The sequence below is a fragment of the Mandrillus leucophaeus genome, unplaced genomic scaffold (assembly GCF_000951045.1).
Source record: "Mandrillus leucophaeus isolate KB7577 unplaced genomic scaffold, Mleu.le_1.0 Scaffold1060, whole genome shotgun sequence".
Taxonomy (NCBI): Eukaryota; Metazoa; Chordata; class Mammalia; order Primates; family Cercopithecidae; genus Mandrillus; species Mandrillus leucophaeus.
In genome coordinates, this window is record NW_012098766.1 from 342,161 (window position 1) to 362,289 (window position 20,129).

The window sequence follows — 20,129 nt, forward strand, 5'->3', positions numbered from 1 at the left end:
TGAAGCATGTCACCCCAGGAGCTTAGCACAGTGATAGAAACCCAGATATGAACTGGGAAATGGGTTTCAGCTCTGATCATTGCTCTTAGCAGGGTTGTGACTGTTGGCTGTTGACAGCTCTCTCTGCCTTCAGAGCAGGTATCTGGAAAGAGCTGTTCACATTCACTGTGTCCACTTCCTCACCTCACTTCTCTCCACAGCCCGTTGCAATCTGGCCTGCACTCCCACCGATCCATGGACACTGTACTTGATTGTTAAATCTCATGTGTACCTTCACTCCTTAGTTGAGTTGACCTCTGTGCTGCAATTGGACACTCCCTTCTCAAAGCATGCTCTCCTCCTTTGGCTTCCAGGACATGACACTCTCCTGGATTTCCTCCCTGCCTAGGTTTTACCTTCTTTTCCCAGGGCTCTGTCCTTAGTTCTCTGCTTCCCAGTTTCCGCTTTTATGGCCTCATAGAAGTGGCAGCAAATGGTGGCTGAGAGCTTGGGCTTTGCTGCTGGGCTGCTTGGGTTCATACCTTGGCTTTACGTGCTGCTTTCCAGCTGTCACTCAATCTATCTCTGCATTGATTTCCCTGTTTGTTAAAATATGTTACATGCTGGTGAATCGTGTCCTGAGAGTTCAGTGAATGCTGAAGGCCGCCATAAGGTCAGTGCGCATGCCTCCTTCCACGGTGCTGCTCAGAACCAATTTCTTTATTTCAGCAACACCTGAACACAGCACTTGGTGCCTAAACACTTATTGAATGGATATTTTTTTCCTTCATAAAAATCCTGAGAGGTAGCTATATAACAATTCTTATTCTTCAAATGGTGAATGAGAGACCCCAGGTAGGTTAGTGACTGATAGAACCCCATAGGTAAAGAACTGAAACTCACTCATTGACTGCAGATCATTCAGTCCCCAGCACCCTTCACGGTCTCCTGTCGTCATCACTCCCTGAGAGCTGTGGGTCTTCAGCCAAGGGCTTGTGCAAGGAAGAAAGGCATGGGATTCAGAATTCAACACTTTTCACTCTTGAGACCTCAGGAGGTCACTCGAATGCCTAAGCCTTAGTTTTCCCTGTCTGTTAAGTAGAAATAATTATCTTTGCCCTGCCTGTCATTCATGATTATTGTAGAAACCAAATGACATAATATATTTGAGGGCACTTGTACCAAGATGGGGTATTTTAATCATCTTATAGTTGTCTTGTAATTTATAATTTAAGACAGCCTGAAGCAAGAGCTTTGCCATTTACCTAACCCCCCTCCACCTCCATAAGTGTTCAGTGGCTATTATTATCTGTTATTACATTTTAATATCAGACAATTACCAAATGCAAGTTATGTTTCCTTACTGAAAACCCTGACTGAACATGGCAAAATCTTCAAGTGGCAGAAATAAACAAAATTGTTGTGGACATTTTGCTGAAGGTCATGTCAGACTTCTGCTTAAAAAATCCCAAATCCTGTTTGTTTTTAAATCAGGTATCTCTTGAAGGTTAAGAGTACTGGGACTGTTGTGCCTACATGTATTTTAGAGTCAGGGTTACTCGTTGAGCTGACCTGTTACCTCTGTAGTTCGTTTTGAGAGAACATTGACATAGGAGAAACAGAAAGGTTAAATGACTTAGATGAGTATTTTTGGAGAGTAAATTGAAATTATAATAACTTCTATTTCTAGTGTGATTTGGGTTGGTGGACGTATTAACTTATTTGTGTCATCACTAGGTTTATTTCTTGACCATAACATTTTTTTCAAAAAGGAACTAAAAGCCCATCTTTTCTTTAACATCTAAATTCTTTACAATACAAGCTGTGGAAGTGTTTAATTTAGCAATACTGTTCTTTGGAAGTATGAAGTTAGGATGTAGCATACCTTAATTTTGTGCTCTTTGAATTTGTTTTGTAGGAAGTCTGCGGTCTTGCAGTTCTTCAGACTGCTTTAATAAAGTGATGCCACCAAGGAAAAAGAGAAGACCTGCCTCTGGAGATGATTTATCTGCCAAGAAAAGTAGACATGATAGGTATGATGTAGAGACAGTGGATCAGAATCAGTGATACATATGTCGAAGATGCACATTTCTACCTAATTTAGTATGGGTCTTCTAAGTGTGCAGATGTTAAGTGGAATATTGTTTTGGCTTTGCCAGTCAATTTTTCAAAATGTAATTATTTGATCACATTTATTTTGTGTTTTAGTTTAAAAACAAAAAAACAAATTTGGTAATTTGAATTCTTAGAAGTTAAAGTTTTATCTTAATCCATTGATCGCCCAAAACTGGTGCAGAGTTGATTTCTTTCCTTTTAAAGCCTTACTGTCTGTGCCTGCTGAGGACCACAGAATTGGTCTCTTGTTCTTTAAGCGGGTCTCACTCATTCACTTCAACCACAGAGCTGGAGAGATCTGCCTGTACTTAATGGTCTGTGCCTGCCCAGAATATCAGCCAAGCTGAGGTTTATTCTCACATGGATGAGAATTTGATAGAACTGTGAAAAACAAGACTCTTTAAATTGCTTCTCTTTCAGATAAGTGAACTTGCTAATTTTGATAACTCCAAGGGCATGTTAGATTCATTTATTTCAAACATCTTTATTGTTTCACCCTGAGTCTAGTAAGTAGTTTTTTCTTCCTTGTTTTGGAAACAATGAACGAACATCATTGTCTAGTCTTCTCTACCTTTCTCCATCTTTCCCCATTCTGGCTTTGTGGGTCACATCACTAATGGGCCTGAATTTCCACATCTGTTAATCCAGGGAATTTAAGTGGGATTTTTCTGTTTCTTTCGAGCTGTGATTCTTTGTATACTACAACTCAGAGGAATAAGAAAGACTCTGAAAATGTAAAAATAATGTCACTGTTTATATCTCAAATGAATAGAAAATATTATCTAAAAGAAGCTAGTAGTGATTTAGAAAATAATCACCAGCAATCTTTAGGCCAGTGATTTTTCAACTTTACAAAGGCAGGCTACTTTGATACTTTTTTGGTGGTATGGATGTTACTGTCAGAATTGTTAAATTCTGACAATCACACAACATTTTGTGACTTTATAGCACTTAGTATTTTCTCACCATAGTCTAATAAAATATAGTATGATAAAGCCAGATTTGAAACTGGCAGTATAGTTGCAGTTTCTGAATTTCATTCTTGCCCTTTCTTTTATAAACAACTTTATTTTTATAAACAACTTTATTTACATACCATAAAGTTCATCCATTTTAAGTGCACAGTTTAGTGATTTTTATTAAGTTAACTGAGTTGTGCACACCATCACTACAAACCAGTTATAGAACATTTCCATTATCCCAGTAAGATCCCTAATCCCCATTCAGTCACTCCCAGCCCTAGACAACCACTAATTTACTTTGTCTCGACAGATTTCCGTTTTATGGATATGGTCTTTGTGTCTCGCTTCTTTCACTAAGCAGGATGTTTTTGAGATTCTTGCTTGAAATAGCATATATCAGTATTTCATTCCTTTTATTTGCTGAATGATATTACATTGTATACTCTGGGTTCTTTTTTATGTATTTTTCAATAATTAATATAGTGTCTCCAAGTTATTGACCAGTTACAGGCTTCAAGCTGAAATAGGAATGCCTGGGCCCAGAATTAGAACATATCTATTTGAACACTTGGCCGCTATCCACTTTTGTTTCCAGGTGGTATGGCTACCTTTTATAGAAGAAATACAGAACTGCTGGTTTGCAGTTTCAGTAACTTAACACCTTATTATAACTATGTTCTTTTTTTGGTGTTAAAACCCAGAAACTAATCAGAGGTATATACTGATAATCAGGTGAGTGTCTAGATCATGAATCAGTGTTCAATAAAAAAGAATTATACAGTTGACTGTTGCACAATACAAGTTTAAACTGCACGGGTCTACTTATGTGGATTTTTTTCAGCCGAACAGAGATAGAAAATATACCACTGAGGGATGTGAAACCCCACCTGTATGGAGCACTAACTTTTGGTATACACAGGTCTTGCAGGGCTGACTGGGGGACTTGAGTATGTGCAGATTTGAGTATAGGTGGGGGTCCTGGAACCAGTCCCCTGCATAGACTGGGGAATGAATGAATATTATTTTCATATTCTTACATACTGTATAAATAAAAACTGTATTTATAAATGCTTATATACACAACTAGGTAATTTATAAATAAGGGATACAAAAATGTGTATACTTACAATTTTTATATCCAGATCATCATTTTAAAGCTATTGCCTCCTTTTCCCTCTCCATGTAGGGAGTATCACCTTCCTACCTTCCTCAGCCCCTGGTTATTATGAGTATGTCATTTTTGTGGAAGGTCACACTTGCAACAGGAGGCTGCTGTGCTTCCTGATTCAGTTCTCCAGTTTATGCTGGGCTGTCCACAAGGCTAGAATTTGAAGAAAAAGGCAGAAGCTGGATTCTCTATACTTCTGTCTCCTGAGGTTTCTAAGGTTATACTAATCAAGAAACCACCCAAGGGACATTGCCTTTGTCAGCCTTACATCAAAGTTTATTTTTTTCCTGGAAGCTTGGACATGATTTGATGTTCTTTTTATTTGCTTAGTGTTCTCTTGAGTTGTCTAATATTGAGAGATTCTTCCTTAGACTGTGTTCTGTGCCCAGCCTAACTTGTAAGACACAGAAGTCAGACATGAGTTGTAGGCTTATTAATTGCGGAAAACACCTTAGACATTTCTTGCCGTATCTCACCATTATTTTGTAGTTAGTTCTGGCTGGTGAGGTAGAAGAGAGTATATCAAATACCTGTTCTGCTCAGTTCTTACTGATTATTTCTTAATCAGAGAAAAACTGACATTAAGTGCTTACCAATTCTATATTAGGAGTGAATGTGTTTAAACTCCGTAGTTAAAAGCTGAAGCCTGCAAATGCAGGAAATAAAATGTTTAAAGTATACTTAAAATACTGACTGAATAGATGTCTGGTTTGGGTAAAAGAATATAAATTATCTGCTACTTAAAAGAACTCAGTATCTTCAAATAACTTAAAACTGCTTTTTCAATTTCTAGCATGTATAGAAAATATGATTCAACTAGAATAAAGACTGAAGAAGAAGCCTTTTCAAGTAAAAGGTGCTTAGAATGGTTCTATGAATATGCAGGTAGGTAATCATTTGTATCATCTAAGACTGATCCTTATGACAATAAGGAGTACCTTAGAAGTAATTAAAGAATTTAAAAATGTGTACATTTCAAATTTGTGTGTGTATGTGTGTGTGTGTGTCCCTGTTAGAGGGAGAGAGGGACATAGCTTTAACAAATCACCAAATGGCCTATTTTTATAGCCAGCAGCTAAGCCAAATAATTCAGAACACTAGAAAGGAACTGAAAACATGAAATGACTTGGGAGAAGTACTTTGGATTGCTAGGAAAACTATTTAGAATGCTGATAGTGGGTGATTATTGTATTGGTCAAAGCACCTGTGTTAAAATAAGCTTTGCTGCTTTGAACCCCTAGAGCAGTGAAATTTCTTTATATTAAGTGTTTCTATTTGGAAAGATCATTTGGCAGAAAACATTTGCTTTGTCACTTAAAATGTCTTAAATTTAGTCTGTCTTTTTACAACTTACTATAATTGGTTGGGTAATATAATGTTGCAACCTGGGGCTTATTTGTTATTGTGGCTTTGTGTGGTGTAAAAAAGAAAAAATTTTCAAACAAGCTCAAGCTGAAGACTCTTTCACCTTTCTTCTTTTTCACCTTACTTCAGGTTCTTTTATAACTTACCAACTGGCTATTCCAGCAACCTTCAAACCAATTTTCCTGTCATCAATCTCTTCTCCAGACAGCCTGCCATGTGCCACTGTTGTCTTATTTTTTTAAAACTAAGCTGAGCAGATCATACATGCATTCCTTAACAACCCCAACCGCTCCCCTCCAACCCCAACCCTATCTCCTGGCCAAAAAAATCCTTGCTATCTGCAGGATAAAAGACAGTGAACTCCCTGTGCTTTTGCCTGAAGTGATTTTCTCCACTTTTCTATCTAACATGCTCTATACATCTTTTAAACCCTTAATTAACTTAGTAGCCTTTTCTGTACTTCACAGGATAGTGTTTATAACTTTTTTTGGTTCCCTTTTGTTGGTATCAAAATGAGGAATTCCCCCTGTAGCCTGATCTGGCTATTTTTCTCCTCTTCCCACCCAACCTTTTTTGTGATAAGAGCCTTGCCCCTGTTGTCTGCAGAGATTGGTCTAGGTGACTGGCACATAACCCAGGCCAGGACAGTCAGACAAATCTTCCCAGGGGTTTTCAGACTGAAGCTGGGAGGAGCATGTCTTTCTCTTCTGGTGGAGGACTTGAGAGGCTACAGTTCCGATTCCTGTAGTTCTTCTTTGGACTTTTGTGAGCTACCCCAACATCTTTCTAATGAATTCTCCGTCATTCCTTTAACAACTTTGATCTGGATTTTGTTCGCGAGGCATGGACACTAGTGCAAACACATAGATGGTTTTAGCATTTGTCTGTTTTCATGTTTACAGACAAACATGAATTTGTTTGATTCATTGAACCCGAATCTCTTGGAAACCTTTAGAATTTCTAGTAAAAGTGATTGACAACTGGGTGCGGTGGCTCATGTCTGAAATCCCAGCACTTTGGGAGGCGAAGGCAAAAGGATTGCCTGAGTTCAGGAGTTCAAGACCAGCCTGGGCAACACGGTGAAACCCCGTCTCTACTAAAATACAAAAAAACTTGTTGGGCGTGATGACATGCACCTGTAATCCCTGCTACTCAGGAGGCTGAGGCAGGAGAATCACGTGAACCTGGGAGGCAGAGGTTGCAGTGAGCTGAGATTGTACCACTGCACTCCAACCTGGGTGACAGAGCAAGACTTTGTCTCCAAAAACCAAAAGTAATTGACACTTTGCCAGGTATTCTGTAAATAGGTTCTGAATGAATGAAGAGCATTCTCATATTCTTATCACATTGATTATGAAGATCTCTTGCTTTCTTATATTGATTCACATTTATTGTTATGAAAATGTTTTATTAGAAGGAAATTTTAAACAAAGAAAAAGTACACTTAATCCCATCACCATAGCATAGTTATTCTGATCTTTTGGTGTACCTTCCTTTATAAGCAAACAGATTTTTCCATAACAGAAGCTAAGAAAATAGCAAGGGATGACTTTTCTTCTTGTTTGTCTTTCTCTGACTGCAGAAAGGTGACATTTTGGACATAAAGATGAAGCTACATTATTTAGGTTCCTTGAAATCCCTGCTAAGTCGTTCATTTTAACTCATCCCTTAGCCATCCCTTTTTCCCCCTTTTGCTATAGCTTGTCCATGGGGAAAATAACTGGCATTGGGAATAACTGAAAGCCCCATTGGCATGTGTTTTCATTTTGTGTATTCTCAACCACATGAACTGAAACTGTAGGTCAGTATTAGTCAAGAAAAATGAATCGGGAGAAGAAACAGTGTGACTAACAGGTTGTGCTGTAGGATGAGTCTGTGGGAGCAGGCTGTGAGACCACAGGCCCCCTAGATACCAGCACAAAGAGGGCTTATAAGTGAACTTGAGCCATGTTCATTTTCCATAGAAGAGAGCAGGCTGGTTTGGGCTGAGGATAAATGCTGACTCCTTGCCTTTTAATCTGGAGGACACTGGAGTGGAGGGGCAGCAGGGTCCTGGTGTGTGATTATTTCACATGGATGGACCTTCAGCTCTTTCCAGCATTCTCAGTTCCACTTTGTACCTTGCTCTCTGCTTTACGTGGCTCCTGAGGCCTGAGCCCAGCTCCTCCAAGGTTATGTCTGGCCAGTTAACCCCAGTCGTCCACTGCATATTCTAGAATGCAGCTTCTCACTTTCTAAAATCTCCACCAGCTCAATTTCTGATCTCCAGAAATGTAATAAATAAACCGTCCTTCGCTGGGGGCTTTTCCTCCTGTTCTCTGATTGTAGGTTTACTCCCTTTTGCACTTTGGTACTTTAGCTCTCTGTGACTTCAGAAAGGATTAGCTGGGAGGTTCAGGGGAAGTGTTTATTTAGACCTTGATCTGAACCTGGACTCCCATTTTGTTTCATTAGAGCGAAGACAACCAGGCCGGGCATGGTGGCTCACGCCTGTAATCCTAACACTGGGAGGTCAAGGCGGGTGGATCATGAGGTCAGGAGATCGAGACTATCCTGGCTAACATGGCGAAATCCCACCTCTGCTAAAATTACAAAGAATTAGCCGGGCATGGTGGCATGTGCCTGAGGTGCCAGCTATTCGGGAAGCTGAGGCAGGAAAATCACTTGAACCCAGGAGGCAGAGGTTGCAGTGAGCCAAAATTGCATCACTGCACTCCAGCCTGGGCAACAGAACGAGACTGTCTCAAAAAAAAAAAAAAAGAATGAAGGCAACCAGTTTACATAATTTATCTAATAACTTCCACTTTTTGAAATGTATCTAAGAATAATGAATTAAACCAAATACACAGGTGCCAACATTGGTTTTACAGTTATACCAAAGCTCATATACATAGGTCATAATAGTTCTACAAGTTCTGACTGTAGGCCCTTAGTCTATTTTGGATTAAGTTCTATAGCAGAATTGTTTGGTTTACCAGAAATAAAGTCAGTCACGGACAGTTGTAACAAATAATAAACTGGTCTGATAGCGAAGGAAGAGATGTTAAAAACTACCAAAGAGACCATGTGGGCCCCATTTGCCTCCGTGATGTGGCGTGCTGTAATTATGGGGCCATCATGAAAAGGTCAAATACCTTTAGTTAGGGGCCCCTGCTTAAGATGGCAGGGAAAGTGGAAGGACCACTTCTTTCTGGATTATTGTCAATATATCAGCCTTACCAGATGTACCTCCAGTATCTTGTCACCTAGGGCATTTTATAGCTTATTATTTTAGATATAAGTTAAAAAAAAAACTCAAACTTCACTTCTAACCTACTTTGTGTTAGCCAGTGGCATATTTGTTAGCTTGCTTGACAGAGGTAATTACCTTAATTCTACAGGTAAATTTAGTGTAAAATGCAACTAGAATCCCAACAAATCATGTGATTACAACTAGATTTAAATGTGTGCATGGGAAAGATGAGAAGAAAGGTGTTAGGGCTGGGCGCAGTTGGTCACGCCTGTAATTCCAACACTTTGGGAGGCTGAGGTAGGAGGATCGTTTGAGCTAAGGAGTTTGTGACCAGCCCGGGCAATATAGTGAGACCCCATCTCTTAAAAAAAGTGTTAAGATGGCAGGGTTATTGGTAGCATTTAAATAATGTTGATTGGCAAACTATTTTAACTATTTTGGATAAGATATTACTTTTGACAGTCATGCCATTGCAAATTATACTCTAAAATCTTGCTCTTCTAAAACACAGACATGCGTATATATAAGTAGTACAACAACACTGTATAAAATTGGGAAAAAAGAAATGGCATGAATAACTTACATAACCCCTGCAAAGTATACCTCAGCAGACTTTTGTTGAGGTCTGGGGTGCAGTCAGCAGAAGCACTCTGCTCAGAGTTCATTTTCCCATGTGGCAAACAGGCAAATAAGTGAGAAACATTATCTTTATAGTGAATATTGACAGAAAGAGACGGCAGCAGCCAAGTTGGAGGATGCACGAGGGGGAGGCGAAGCCGGGTAACACCCAAGCCCTGTGCAGAGGCATGGCAAATGCAGATGGCTTGCTAGGCTCAAGAATAAGTTGCACAGGCCGGGCACGGTGGCTCACACCTGTAATCCCAGCACTTTGGGAAGCCAAGGTGGCCGGATCACGAGGTCAGGAGATCGAGACCATTCTGGCTAATACGGTGAAACCCTGTCTCTACTACTAAAAAATACAAAAAATTAGCCGGACGTGGTGGTGAGCGCCTGTAGTCCCAGCTACTCGGGAGGCTGAGGCAGGAGAATGGCATGAACCCAGGAGGCAGAGCTTGCAGTGAGCCGAGATTGCGCCACTGCACTCCAGCCTTGGTGACCGAGCCAGACTCCGTCTCAAAAAAAAAAAAAAAAAAAATTAAGTTGTACAGAAAGAGCTTTTTTAAATCAGGAAGAATAGAAACCAAAGAGAATTTTAAAAGAATTACAAAGTAACTTGCCCCCAGCTCTATGCAACTACTTCTCAATAAGCCATATCAGTAGATACCAAAAAGTATCTGTTGCTAGAAACAACACAAAATAGGAATAGATGAATATTTCCTTATCAGAATAATTATTCTTTAATCTCACAGCCTAAATACTTTACAGTAGTAGAATGATGAAAAGAACTTTGATTCATATAAATAAATACACACATATACACTTACAATGGGATAACATAAAATGTATTAATATTAGCTAAGAAGAATGAAGTAGATATATGGGTCCTGTCACAGGAAGATTACCAGACACAGTCAGTGAAAAAGGCAAGGTGTAGAATTACAGGTACCTCACAAACCTATGTACAAATTTGAAAACTGCATTTTAGTATATATTTGCCCATATATAGCAAAAAGGTCCAGGAGGATACATGTCTATCTGGTAAAGAAAGGGAGAAGGCAACTTTCTTATTTAACTGTTTATTTTACTCTGTATCTTCTCTATTTGGATATTTTATCATGTGAATGAATTGATGTGTCGTGTGTCTAATACATACATGAATGTGCACATGTGGATATATGCACTCTCAAACCAAAGAAAGCAGGCAATATATTGTATGATAAAATGCTAAATGTCCTATATGAGTCAAGAATGAGATAAGAATGTCCACTCTTACTACTCTTATTTGCCATTGTTTTGGAAGCTACTAGCCACTGCTGTTAGACAAGAAAAAGGAGGAGTGTAAATATTTGAAAGGAGGAGACAGAAATGATTATTGCAGATGAAATGATTAAATTACTTTACACTTGGAAGGCCAGAGAGAATGCCTGGGCAAACTTAGAAACAATAAATATGTATACATTCCATGCCTATACAATTCTATGAGATGGCTTATTTTGGGAAGTGTTGTTAAAGAAGCTCTTTAATAAATAGTTGTCTCTGCAGAGTAGGGAGGAGTTAGAGGGGGATAACTTCACTTTTGGAACATCTTTATTTTTTATTTTCAAATGAAACTTTTTATCATGTTTATGTATTAATGTACAAAACTAAAATATTACTTGGTTTTCTTCTGATAATCAAGAAAAGTAGGAATACAAAAATATATATATTTATATAAAAATTTATATTTTTATATTTATGTTTATACATTTATATAAAAAAGGGGATAAAAGGGGACAAAATCCCAGAAAAAAGTAACAGATTTGAATATATGAAGCAAAACATTGTGTAACAAAGTAGAACATTTGTGATTAAAAGGAAAATAATGGCAAGGAGAGAAAAGTATTTGCTTTGGCCAGATTATGAGGAAGGGCCTGAGTTTGAACTTTAGGGAGAGCCAAGGATTCGAAGCAGAAAAATGACTTAAGACTTTCCAGCAGGAGCTTCTTGTGACTTTAATGTTCCTCCTTTGTTAAGAACAGCCACCATATACTTTGTGTTAGTGAAAGTCTTGTTACTTTGTATTGAAGTTACTCCTGTGCCTTGTCTCCCTTCATGGAGGGCAGGGACCATTTGCACCCTAGGCAGCTACTGCAGTGCATAGCTCCAGAATGTGTCTAGTAAATGTTATGGTAATGAAATGGATACATTCTTTTTTTTTTTTTTTTTTTTTTGAGACGGAGTCTCGCTCTGTCGCCCAGGCTGGAGTGCAGTGGCGCCATCTCGGCTCACCGCAAGCTCCGCCTCCTGGGTTCACGCCATTCTCCTGCCTCAGCCTCCCGAGTAGCTGGGACTACAGGCGCCCGCCACCTAGCCCGGCTAGTTTTTTTGTATTTTTTTAGTAGAGACGGGCGCGGTGGCTCAAGCCTGTAATCCCAGCACTTTGGGAGGCTGAGACGGGCGGATCACGAGGTCAGGAGATCGAGACCATCCTGGCTAACACGGTGAAATGGATACATTCTAAGATGGTGGATTCTGCTGGACTTGGTGACTTGCTAGATCTAGAGGGTATGGGAGGATTGTAGAGCGATTCCTATATATTCTGGTATTCAGCCATTCATTTTCCTTCATTCAGTTTTTATTGGACCAACTACTATATACCAGATGGTATGCTGAACTTGTAAGAATAAAAGAACTGCTCTTGAGCTTAGAGGGAAAGACAGATGAGCTGGGACTTTGAATGCAGTGTGCTAAATGTGTGAGAACCATTCCTAGCATTGCGAGGGGTCACAGGACCGCCTGACCCAGCCTCTGCAGGTGGGGAGATTGAGAGGACTGCCCCTTTGCTCTGAGTCTTAAAGGTTGAATAAGTTAGCCAGGGGAGTTGGGGGAAGGGAGAGGAGGGGACAGGAAGGGGACTAGAGGAAGATAGGCAGAGACACAAAGAGTAATACCATGCTGGGTGTGTGTTCGGTGGTGGTGCAGAGTGAAGCCACATTTAAGTAGGTGTTTCTGGACCTTGATTTTTACTCATCCGGCAATATTTATTGATTCATTTATTTCTGAGAAACTTGTTTTACAGTTAGAAATATATAAGACTGAGGAGGGAAGAAAGGCACTAGATCATAGAGAACCTTATGTGATAAGCCAAACACTTTGGATTTTATCTTTAGGCTCTAGGGAGCCATTGAAGGATTTTAAGCCAGCATGGGATTGCGTTTGAAGTGGATCCCTTCAGTGGCTGTTTGCAGGATGGGTCAAGGGGGAAAGACTCTGGAATTAGGAAATCATGAGGAGACTGCTGTAGTTGTCAAGAATAAAGCTTTGAAAGAGCATGGTGCAGGAGAGGCACAATTAAGAAATAATTAGAAGGTAAAATTGGTAGTACACTTGATAATTGATTGGGTGTGGGAGAAAGGAGGAATACAAGATGACTCCCAGGTTTCTATTTCTGGGTGTGCCACCAGCTGGGACAGCATACCAGAGGATAAGCAGGCCTGATATGGAGAGACATTGGGCTCCATTTTAGTGAGGCAGTGTTTGAAAATGTGAAATTCAGGAGGAGTAGGTGTGAAGCAGAAGAAGCTTGTAGTTACGGCAGTTAAACAGGAGGTAGAGCAGCTAGTGAATAAAGTGGCAAGTAGTTCAAAAGTAAGGGGAAAATGTGGTCTAGAAAGACATTTGGGTAGGACCTGAGACCTTGAGTATGGTTGAAATTTCCTGAGAATAATGTATATAGCAAGCACTAGAAGAGGTTTAAGGATGAATCTTTGCACATCAAATTTAACCATCTGGGATAAGCAGAAGAACCCATAAAGAAGCCAAAAGAAGAGAGGAAGAAGGAGAACCAGATGAGAGAGGGTGCTTCCAGAAGTCATGGGAAGAGACAGTTTTGTGAAGAAAGAACTGCTTCAGATTTTCAGATATCACACAATGGTCAGTTAAAACAAAGACCGAATTTGTCTGTTAGATTCGACATTTAGGGGGTTATCAGAGACCTTGGCAAAAAGAATTTCAGTGGAGAGCTAGGAGAAGAAGAAACCAAATTCCAATGGCTGCAAAGTGAAACGGAGATAAATTAGAGATGGAATGTGTGGACGCTTCCTTCAGGAAGAATCAGGGCTAATGCTGGAACGGAAAAAGGGGACCTTACTGACTTTATCAAGAACAGAGTGATAACTTGATTTTTTTCTATGTAAAAGAAACATTTATGTTTTTTCTTATTTAATTTTATAGAGACTATTATGTGGTTCTTTGCTGTGTTTCCAAAAATTATTTTATGTATTGAAATTATTACCCAAGTAAGAGTTGAAGATTAAGCTGTTTTAAAGAGGAGGAATTGAATTCAGCCTTAACTTTAGACAAATGGTATATACCATATTCCAACGATTGAAGGACATGGTGATAAGTTGATTTAAATGATTGTACAAAGTAGAGTCCTTCAAAGATACTGGAATTCCAGAATACTTTTCAACTTATACTTGATTTTTTTTTTTCCAAAAGGAGTTAATGGCCTTTAAGTCTTACTTGTTGACAGTATATTACTACTACAGTGGTAATAGAGTAGTGTGCATGGTCAGATTTAATTTACATAAGATTGTATTTCACAGGAACTGATGATGTTGTAGGCCCTGAAGGCATGGAGAAATTTTGTGAAGACATTGGTGTTGAACCAGAAAACGTGAGTCTAACTTACTGAGTTGGGTGAATCCGTTGATTATTTTTCTGACTTAAATCTTTGTTCTTTAGCAAATAAATAAATAAATAAATAAAAACTAATGGTATGTTAGTTTTTATGAAGCAATCTAAGAAATAAGTTCCAATTCTAGTTTGACTTATAAGCACATTTTCCATTCTTGTAAGTGATATGGTGTAACTACAGTTATTTTTTCTCTCATTTAATTTCTTGTATGTAAAAGGTACAGTAAGCCAGATGCTTACAAAATGGTGTGGCCACATTTGCCTACAATGACGGATCAACTGGAGGCCACATTGTACACTGCGTACCTTCGTGCCCCTCAGTAGTTGTTTCAGCCTAATGTAGAGTCAATGTAGGACTTAAAATTATTCACCATGATTTTGAGTAGATTGTAATTATCAAGACTTTTTCACAGATCTTTTACTTCCAATTGAATTTAGTTCAGAAAGTGATTGTTTTTTTTTTTTTTTTGAGACAGAGTCTCACACTGTCACCAGGCTGGAGTACAATGGTATGATCTCAGCTCACTGCAACCTCCGCCTCCCGGGTTCAAGCAATTCCTCTGCCTCAGCCTCCTGAGTAGCTGGGACAACAGGTGTATGCCACCACACTTGGTTAATTTTTTTATATTTTAGTAGAGATGGGATTTCACCATATTGGCCAGATGGTCTCTATCTCCTGACCTTGTGATCCACCTGGCTCAGCCTCCCAAAGTGCTGGGATTACAGGTGTGAGCCACAGCACCCAGCCATGATTGCTTTTTATAATGTAAAAAGCCCTAGATATTTATTTTTAATTAGAGTGATTTTTATAGGCTTAATTATTTTTGCCTAATTCTTAACATGTTATTGTTGAATATTTTTTTCCGTTCCCACATCACCTTTCTTATACTAAAATGAAAAACTATGCTTATACACATGCACTGCCTCATTAACTATGCAGTTTAATATTACATTAGCTCCAGTTTAACAAATATGTACAAGACCCTAAATGAATTTATGATCTGGAAGAGATCTCAAGAGATCATTCCCTTTATTCAGGCTGTTTCGAAGACATCTGCCCAGGCATATATATCATGCTTTTAAAGAAACTAGCAAAAATCACATTTTTTTCTTTAAACTTTTTATTTTACCCTTACCATTTCTGTGCTTCTGTCATCTACCTCGACCCCCAGCAATGCTTTAAATTTTCTAAAGAGCCTTTGGAATGTCTTTCACTTATTACATAGATTTTTATCGCGTGTGTGTGTGTGTGTGTGTGTGTGTGTGTGTGTGTGTTTTTAAATGTATTCCAGTTCAGGTATTTCAATAAATTACCCAACTTGGCATGAAGGTTTCGGGACACCTGGGTCAATAGTATTTTACCATAGACTGGGCCATAGGCACAAGAAAAGACCATTACATTGAATTTAAGAAGGAAGTTTTCTATGAGAGCTGGGCCAAGCTTGGCAGAGTGTTTTCTAAACAGTGTAGTCAGAGGGCTGAGAGTGAGTTGGGCTTGAGAGGGGCTCTGGAGGTTCCACATAGGGTACCGTAATAAGTATATGACAGAGGAGTGGCAGCAGGGCCTGGGCTTGAAGTTAGAGGCTGAGAAGATTGGGAGACAAAGGGCTTGCTGGTATGTGAGGGATTAGCTGAGCATTTAGTCTCAGAGGCAGAAAAGCCTGTCAGGATGGGAGAGCACTGATGTTGATTCTAACTGAAAAAGAAAGGGAGGCCCAGCTCTTCAAGTTTCTTCACCCCCAAATACCAGTACTCAATAAAAGATAGTTATTGTCATTCTTTTTTGGTAGTTATGAGTCCTTTAGAACTCTGTTTCTGTACTGGCGTGGTGGCGCTCGTGCCTGTAATCCCAGCACTTTGGGAGACCAAGGCAGGTGGATCACCTGAGATCAGGAGTTCGAGACTGGCCTGGCCAATAAGGCGAAACCCCATCTCTACTAAAAATACAAAAATTAGCTGGGTGTGGCTACTTGGGTGGCTGAGGCAGGAGAATCACTTGAACCCAGGAGGTGGAGGTTGCAGTGAGCAGAGCCAAGATCATGCCACTGCACTACAGCCTGGGTGACAGAGCAGGACTCCGTCTCCAAACAAACAAAAAGAACTCCATTTCTGTAGGAATAGAAATAGCCTTAAAATTTAGAATCATATTAAAGACTAAAAGGCCATATTATCCAAGTATGTAGGCCGGGCGTGGTGGCTCATGTCTGTAATCCCAGTACTTTCAGAGGCTGAGGTGGGTGGGTGGATCACGTGAGGTCAGGAGTTCAGACCAGCCTGCAGAACATGGTGAAACCCCATCTTTAATAAAATACCAAAATTAGCCGGGTGTGGTGACGTGTGCCAGTAATCCCAGCTACTCAGGAGGCTGAGGCACGAGAATCGCTTGAGTCCAGGAGGCGGATGTTGCAGTGAGCTGAGATCGTACCACTATACTCCATCCTGGGCAACAGAGTAAGACTCTGTCTCAAAAAAGAAAAAAAAAGAATATTATCCAAATATTTACACTGTGTGTACTTCAATTCCAAGCTGTCACCAATAGAAGTTATATTATTTTATATCACTAAGAAAGAAAAAGTGTTGCTAAATAAATTCTGACATGCTATATCAATTGTGGATGCATTCCCATTTCAAAGACATTAACGTTTGTAAAACAAGTGGTGAAATATGGTGTTTTCAAGCCTTGTCTGCATTGATAGGCAAGCACGTTTAAAGTATTTAAAACCCTCACCTTGCCTGATATTTGTAGCTTATGAAATTAAGCAGGCTTGTAAAATTCAAGTCTACGTTCATTTACCAAGATAACAGCAAAATTCTTTATTTAAGTGCTTAGCTTTCTTGTTAGTTAACTTATGAAAGTCTCTTTTTTAGGAACTTGCCCATTATGAGTATCTGTTTTGGCTGCTTGGCCATGTTTCATTCATACTTGTGTGTGTGTGTTCTTGCACCTCACCATTTTTTTTTTTAACTTAACAAGTGTTTATGTAGAATTTTTAAATCTTTTTGGTAGAGAGTAGAATAGAGATGGCTTGAGAATACCTAGTTTGCATTCGAAAATATGAGCTGGTTAGTTGTCCTAGGTAAATTGATATGCAAGAGTCAGAATTCCTAGACACCTGAGGGATGAGAACAAAATCCACTAATGTGTGAATAATTTGAAGAACTGTAACCCCATCGTTTTGGGAAATTCTTAGTAGCCCCTCGATCTCTTAAGTCACCACTTTCTAACCTATTTAACAATCATGTTTTAGCCTTGTAAGCAATCATTACTAATCAGTCCTAATGATTTACCTAGTAATCTAAATTTTTTAATCTAAAACAACCTAATGACTTTCAAAAATTCATATGTACTGATTTATTTGATGAAAGATCCTAAAAATTTTGTAGGTTCTCACTGATACTAATTTCCGGTGAGGAAAACCATAAAGCATCAAGAGAAAGCTTCTCCTTACTACTCTAGATGTAAATTAGACAAAGCTAGAGATTTTTTAGCCTACAACCTAGCTTATTGGCAGACAATTTAAGAAGAGCTTCTGAATCTCCTAACTACTCTTGTTCTAGAGTTTTTAATGGACATGTTGGCTCTCGGAGGCTCAGAAATCATTAAAAATGATTTCTTGCCTCATGTTTCATGTTTTTATATCATCCTAGTTCCTTTTACCACAGCCGTCATCTGACCCAGTTGGGCACAGGGATGGTGTTTTAATGGTTTTGAATGATTCTTTCAGTAGCTGAAATGAAGCCTTAGGTTTAAAAGTAAAGAGATCGAATTAACTGCCAATGTTGGGTATCCTAGTCCTTGGAGAAACATATATCTCTACCCATTGCCTTTTTCTGTTTCAATACAGAGAGAGAGCCTGTTAACAGTGTGTACCTGATTCCCATTGTAGGACTTGGATGTTCCTTATATATGAATGACCGCCCAGAGATAACCAGTTCTACAGAGTGGCTGGCAGAATGGTCCTAAGAAGGCCCTGTCCCTCCTCTTTACCTTTTTAGGACTGACATTCTTTTTTAGTTACTTCTCACCTCTTCTAGCATCTTTGAGGTAGATGAGAAGGAAGGCTTCCTCCTCTTGTCCCAATCACACATGGCCTCAGCCCTGTCCCTATGTAGCATTTCAGATAGCTTAAAACTGGGTGCACCTTTGAAATGTCATTTTGTCTTTACACCTTCAGGTATTTATTAAAATTCACCATCAGTTCTCTGTGCTATCTTTTCTCTAAAATAGCTAAGTGAAACAGTAGCAAGCAGTGGCATAAACCAGAGTTGTCACCGTTTCTGAAACCTGCATGGTTTCAGAAGAGTCACAAAAGCACAGGTGGCACCTGGGGGCCTGACCCTCCTTTACAAGTGATGGGACCATGCCACAGACCCTGGGCCCATTCCAGGCATAGTGCTGTCTTAAGTGGAATGTGGGACTACTTTAAAATAATTTCCAACCAGTGTATATAGTGAATTCACAAACATTAAAGTGTATGTGCTACAACTCCACTGCGTGTCTCCTCCTGTCCACCTTGTTATGTTTTAATCCACTGTTCTACACCTTGCTATTTCACTTAATACATCTTGGAGATTATTCCATATTTGTCCAGCTAGTTCTACTTCGTTCATCTTAGTGGTGTCATAGTATTCCTTTATATGGAATGTATTCAGCAAAGAAGTATTTAACCAGTCCCTTATTAATGGACATTTGGTTGTTTTCAGTCTTTAACTGCTACAAATTGTACTGCAGTAAATACTGTTGACTATTCATCTTTGTGTCTGTTTACAGGTAGACCTATAAGATAACTTTCCATAGGTGGAATTGTCAATAACTGGTTTTACATTTGATACTGCCCTCTGGAGAGAGTGATCACCCTACACCTCCACTATTGTACATCAGGAGAATACATGCTTCTCCAAACTCTTATCAGCAGACGATATTGTCAAATTTTTTGGATATTTGCCAAACTAGAACTCATTTTTGAAGTTAACTCTGCTCATATTTCAGTGACTGAACTACTGTAAACAGACGCATTTGGCAAAACGTTAATGTATTAATGACAGATCTGTTTGTTTGTTCTTTTTTAATTTGTCTAATATATTTTTTTAATTGTGTATTTTTTTAACAGGTAGTTATGCTTGTCCTAGCTTGGAAATTGGATGCACAAAACATGGGCTATTTTACTCTGCAGGAGTGGTTGAAAGGAATGACTTCTCTCCAGTAAGTCCTAGGCTGCACTCGTGGGGTCCCTGCCCTTCCCAGGTGGTTGCCTCTTCCTGGGACTTCAGGTTTCAGGTGATTGAGTGAGTGGAAGGAAGTCAGGTGGTCTGGCCAAGCTTCCTCAGTGGCCAAGGATGTAAAGACTAAGACCCATTTTGAGGACTATTCTGGGCGAATTTATAAACTGTCTATACGTGTATGTGGAGAGACAGAGTGTGTTGGTATTCTTGTAGAGCAGCTCTCTCCAAGAGAAATAGACCAACATTTTCTCATATGACAAAGCCACCTATGTAATTTAAGATTTTTTGATAGCCGCATGTAAAAGTAGAAACAGGTAAAATCAGTTTTAATCTATTTTATTAACCCCAAACAATCCAGCATATTTTCATTCCAACATATAATCAGTGTTTTTAAGAAGTCAATGAGATATTTTTATGTTATTTTTTCTCATGGTTAGTCTTCAAAATCTGGGATGTATTTTATGGTCCATCTCCATTTGTATTAGCCACATTTCAAGTGCTCAGTAGTCACATGTGCCCAGTGGCTATTGAGTTGGACGGTGCAGTTTTAGAGATTAAAAGGCAAAGACTTACTGGCATCTGGTTTATAGTTAGTGAGAAAAAGTTGAGTAACATATAACTTGTAAGTTAAAATATTTGATATCTCTTTATATATTCTGATTTTAGCTTTGGGTAAAATTAAAACTTCATTACTCCAGTGATTTAAAAAATTAATAAAGATTTGGTTTGTGTAACCTGACCCAGGATAAGAAAAATCAGTGGTTTTATGTATTTGCCTTGTGCATAC

The 20,129-nt window shown here is 39.1% G+C and overlaps 1 protein-coding gene across 2 annotated transcripts in view; it reads left to right on the forward strand.

Moving 5' to 3' along the window:
• DCUN1D4 (DCN1, defective in cullin neddylation 1, domain containing 4) overlaps positions 1–20,129 on the forward strand; it is a 73,436-nt gene that overhangs the window by 29,132 nt on the left and 24,175 nt on the right. For both annotated transcript variants that reach the window (XM_011984310.1, XM_011984314.1), the window contains exons 4-7: positions 1,898–2,012; positions 5,018–5,109; positions 14,029–14,099; positions 19,231–19,322. In XM_011984310.1, the coding sequence (XP_011839700.1) occupies positions 1,898–2,012; positions 5,018–5,109; positions 14,029–14,099; positions 19,231–19,322 (370 nt within the window). The remainder of the gene's footprint in view (positions 1–1,897; positions 2,013–5,017; positions 5,110–14,028; positions 14,100–19,230; positions 19,323–20,129) is intronic.